General features: G+C 37.8%; 1 protein-coding gene across 1 annotated transcript; it reads right to left on the minus strand.

Moving 5' to 3' along the window:
• Positions 1 to 241: 241 nt before the first annotated feature.
• HELRODRAFT_105120 (hypothetical protein) lies at positions 242 to 4,702 on the minus strand (the record flags this gene model as incomplete). The annotated part of the gene is made up of 10 exons (XM_009020404.1): positions 242 to 295; positions 505 to 591; positions 883 to 1,097; positions 1,778 to 1,966; positions 2,066 to 2,225; positions 2,468 to 2,553; positions 3,003 to 3,130; positions 3,495 to 3,569; positions 4,159 to 4,218; positions 4,608 to 4,702. Coding segments are annotated over 10 exons (1,149 nt in total), but the record flags the coding sequence as incomplete, so codon positions are not given.
• Positions 4,703 to 4,923: the final 221 nt, after the last annotated feature.

Consider the following 4,923-nt stretch of genomic DNA (forward strand, 5'->3'; position numbering starts at 1 on the left):
AACTGCAACCAAACAGCTGCAACCAAACAGCTGCAACCAAACAACTGCAGCCAAGAAACCTGTTGCACTTCCACGAATAGACGGCGGCATGTGAGTCGTTCACGTTGTGTAGCTTGGCCGATTGGTTGAAAACCTCGAACAACCATTTAATGCATAAGACGCTGTTGTTGCAAATGTTGTTGTTTCTGCTGCTGTATGCCTGGCCATTGATGTTGTTGCTGCTGCTGTCGTTGTTGTTGTTGTTGATGGACAAAATGGATTTGAACAAATCATCAACATATTGCTGCAATGTACACTGGAGGTGTTTGTTGGAAATAAAAAAATTCATTTAGTGTTTTATAATAATTATAGTTAAAGTTAGTATAAAACAACACCAATTTGAAATAATTAACATGCACACCACATCAGACCACACCACACCACCAGACCACACCACACCCCCAGACCTCACCAGACCACACCACATCAGATCACATCACACCACACCACCACACCACACCAAACCTTGGTAGCCAGCAGGCGAGTCAGATAGACCTCGGACATGACTTTTTGTCGAACGTTGTTTGGCTGGTTATCCAGTAGAGGATTTGTCTATGTAGATCATCATCAGCATTACCATTATTTATATCATCATCATCATCGTTCTCATCATCATCATCACCGCCATTAACATTATTTTTGTCATCATTTTTATCAGCAACATTATTTCATCATTATCACCAATTTTATCATCATCCTTAATTCCACTATGATTATCATCAACATCAACATCACCATCATTGTATCAGAACTATCATTATCATCATGATCATTTGAGAATGTAACCACCAAATTATATTTCAACATCGCATCATCATTACCATCAATCACCATTAAACTCACGAGATGATACACTTTATAATCATTATCATCATCTTTTTCCTCCCCCTTCTCATCAGCATCTCTGGAGAGTGACATGAGAGAGTGAGGCAGTTTAAAGTGGTTCCCTATGGTACCGTTGTTGTTGTTGTTGTTGCTGCTGATGTTGTTGTTGTTGATGTTATTGTTGATGTTGTTGCTTGTGATGGTGTTGTGCGAACTGGTCTGATCTTTGTAACCTGGTGTAATATAAAGAGGATTGCGATGATGACGCCGACAACAATGATGATGACAATGAGGAGCACCTAAATGTTGAATATAACGAGAGGTGATGACGATGGTGAGTTGTTTGCTACTAGATGGATTTTTAAACATCTACTTCAAAGGCTAATTACCAGAAGTGTGTAACATTTGTATGTTTATTAACGTTAAAATATAGGATAATAATTAGTATTTTGTACTTTGACATGGAGCAGTGGTTGAATCATCTGGTTCGGCCATTAAGAATATTATAATGTGAAACATTATAATATTCTTTAATAAAGAATATTATAATGTGAAATCTGAAAGACTTACTAGAAACCATCACACAGAGCCACATACTTAAAACACTGACCTTGTCTTAATGATTACAATAGGTGATGCCAGTTCAATTAATTTAACATTCACACAAACTCCTATCTCGTATGAAACAACTCAGCCAGATAAATAAATTACGAATTTGCTGAACTTAAATAAGATGAAGTTATTACCATTATAAAAGATAATAGTGAAGATTGTAGTAACGAAGTTGGTTAACAAAATGACAAACACAACAATAAAAACAACTAGCATCAAATTGGATTGACAACAAAAAAAAAACAGCCAACAACAAAGTTTGCTGAACAACAACAAAGCAACGACCACCACAGCCACAGACCGCTGAATGTTTTGTGGTTGTCGGTCGCCATCATCATGGCCACTCTGGGAACCAGCTGCATCAAAGCGCCATCCTTCACGTTGTAATGCCTCAATGTATTTACCTGCCTCCATCCCTTCTTCGTCATCGTCATCACTGTGACGTCATCGTCCCTCATCACTATCCTACTCACTTCATCACGCAGCCATTCTGTCGTTTGTGGGGGCAATTAAAAAATGAATTTTTATAGCGCAACTTAATAAAATAATGATTGATTGGTTCATCGATAGAAGTACAATAGTTGCAAACCAAGGTCGACGTCATCAACTGAGGGTTTATGAGAATGAGGCGTGTTTCTATAAATAGCGTCGAGTATCTTCAATTTTGATTGGCTGATGGTATCACAATCTAGTAGCTTGCATGTGATTGGCTCGAGATGGGTGCTGGCGTTCCTCACCACGTAAACCGTCTGTACACGTCGTTAGGTTATTTGATCAATAGTCAGAATTAAATAAGTTACCATCTACTAAAAAAATTGATCATTCATTCATCAATACATTCATCCATCCATCCATCCGTCCGTCCGTCCATCCGTCCGTCCATTCATCCATCCATCCATCCATCCATCCATCCATCCATCCATCCATCCATCCATCCATCCATCCATCCATCCATCCATCCATCCAATGAAAGAAAGAATGAACAACTGACAACATTGGATGCTTCCACCTTCTCCCTCAACAACTTGTCCTCGGACAGGGAGTACCTGGCCTCATGCGTCAGGCTGTCCACTGGTCCTGTTGTGGTAGTGGTGGTGGTGGCGATTGTGGCGATGGTGCTGATGATGATAATGCTGATGATTGCAATGATGATGATGATTGTAGTGATGACAACGATGACGATAACGGTTGATGATGATTGTAACCGTGATAGTGATGTCGATGAAATGAATGATGTCTAGAACGTAAAAACGTCTAGCAACAAATGATCACATCAACAAATACGGTTGTGGTAACACCGCTGGTGGAGTCTTCTGGAAAAGTTACCACATACTCATTCATTCGAATCTACAACAACAAATACAATGAATATAATCAGAATGGCAGTGACAAAAATATGACGACGATGGCGATGATAATCCAAACTTTATTCCTCCCATACGTAAAAAACATTAACCAAGACGACAACAATCCCATGAAAATTGACTAGAGTGTCCTAACATAGCGTGCAATATCAAGAGACCAACCTTTGTACACTTGATACTTGATGGCTTTGTAGAGCATGAACATACAGCTGCCTACCTGCAATCTAAGGTGTGGGTAGAGGCAGATGGACAGCCAGTAACTCAGCAACTTCTCAACCACTGATTCAGTCCTAATTGTTAGCGTGGTAGTGGTTGGACGTTTAAAGATGTTATGTAATTCTATTCATTGAGGAAAATTAATGAATATTAATTATATTTTATTTTTTCTACAAAGAATATTAATAACAAAAAAATAGAATCATCTTTTCTCATTCTTTATCTTCTTCGCCATCTTGTTTCTCATTACATTTTTTTCACCAACACTTTTTCATCATCATCGTCAACTCTCCCATCATCACCATCCTCTCTCCCACCATCATCATCTCTCTTCGTCACACCTCCCATCATCGTTTCCTTCCCCATCAAATTCCCCCTCATCAACCTTCTATCCCTCAATATAATCTTCCGTCTCACCCCTCACCCACTCCCACAAACCTCCTGAACATCAACTTAGGCTGGCCACTTGCTACTGACCTGCTGATTAGGTTCGTCAGCAACACTTTTAATATCCTGTCCAAAATATTGTGACTATTTTAACATCATCATCATCATCATTCTAATCATGATCCTCATCATGATCATCATCATGATCATCATCATCATCAATGTCATTATTCTCAAACTCTCCGGAACCTTCGAAAAAAAAATTTAATTGACCTTAAGAAACGTTTGAAAATAATTGCCAACAGGTTCGAACTTATGCCGCTGGGTTCTTTTAAATATTTTAAACATTCATTTGTCGATTTTAACTTGACTGATCAATTTTGCAAAAGCTTGATTGACTCGACTACATCGTCGTCGTACGCCAGCCAGTCGCTGCCACTCTGCCATAGAAACTCCATTTCAGCGTAATTTCGCATTTTTACTTCTATTGGGCTGATTTTATTTTCTGATGCACTCATTCATTTTAATTTTGTGACGAGCGTTATAGATTATTTTCATTTTGGTGTGTGTCAACAATTATTTTAGACAAAATGAAAAAATTTCCATTATTTTTATTATTATAATTAGTGTCATTATTATTATAATTATTATTATTATTATCATCATCATCGTCATCACCATCCTCATCATCATCGTTAAAGTGTCTGATTCCGACCTGGTCAAGTAGTCCAACTTATCATGGTAGATGGTGACCAGCAATGAAGCCACCCTGACTCTGATGATGATGATGACGGTGATGATGTTAACGATGATGATAATGATGATGATAACAAAGATGATGACGATGATGATGATTATGGTGATGATGATGATGACGACGACGATAATGATGATAACGACGACGATGATGATGATTACGGTGATGATGATGGTGATGATGATGATGTTAATGACATTGTTGATGAGGATGATGATGATAACAATGCGATGGTTACAATAACATCCATATAACAATAACATCCATATAACAATAATTACATCAACATATGAAACCGAATGTCAGGAGTGACTCATACACTAATTCTCTCAGCTACTATAGCAAACTTGGTACAATGACAAAATCACAAGAATTTCAACAAAATTATTTTAAAAATGGCGAACAACTTGTCTTTGATGGTGAATGACTTCTGAAGTTCCATGGTGGTAATGAAGTTAATGATGAACTGAGGCTTGGTGAGTAACTCTTTGAACATCATCATTCCTTCGTCACCGCTGTTCACCATCATCTATTCGTCAGTTGGTTGGTTGATTGATTTGTTGGTTGGATGATTGATTAGTTGGTTGGTTGATTAATTAGTTGGTTTGTTGATTGAGTGATTAGTTGATTAGTTAGTTAGTTGCTTAGTTGGTTTATAAGTTGGTTGTATTCCCAGACAACAACTACTACTTTTGATAATAAGATTCTTACAATCAAATTGCT

This window comes from Helobdella robusta, assembly GCF_000326865.2.
Source record: "Helobdella robusta unplaced genomic scaffold HELROscaffold_272, whole genome shotgun sequence".
Classification (NCBI taxonomy): domain Eukaryota; kingdom Metazoa; phylum Annelida; class Clitellata; order Rhynchobdellida; family Glossiphoniidae; genus Helobdella; species Helobdella robusta.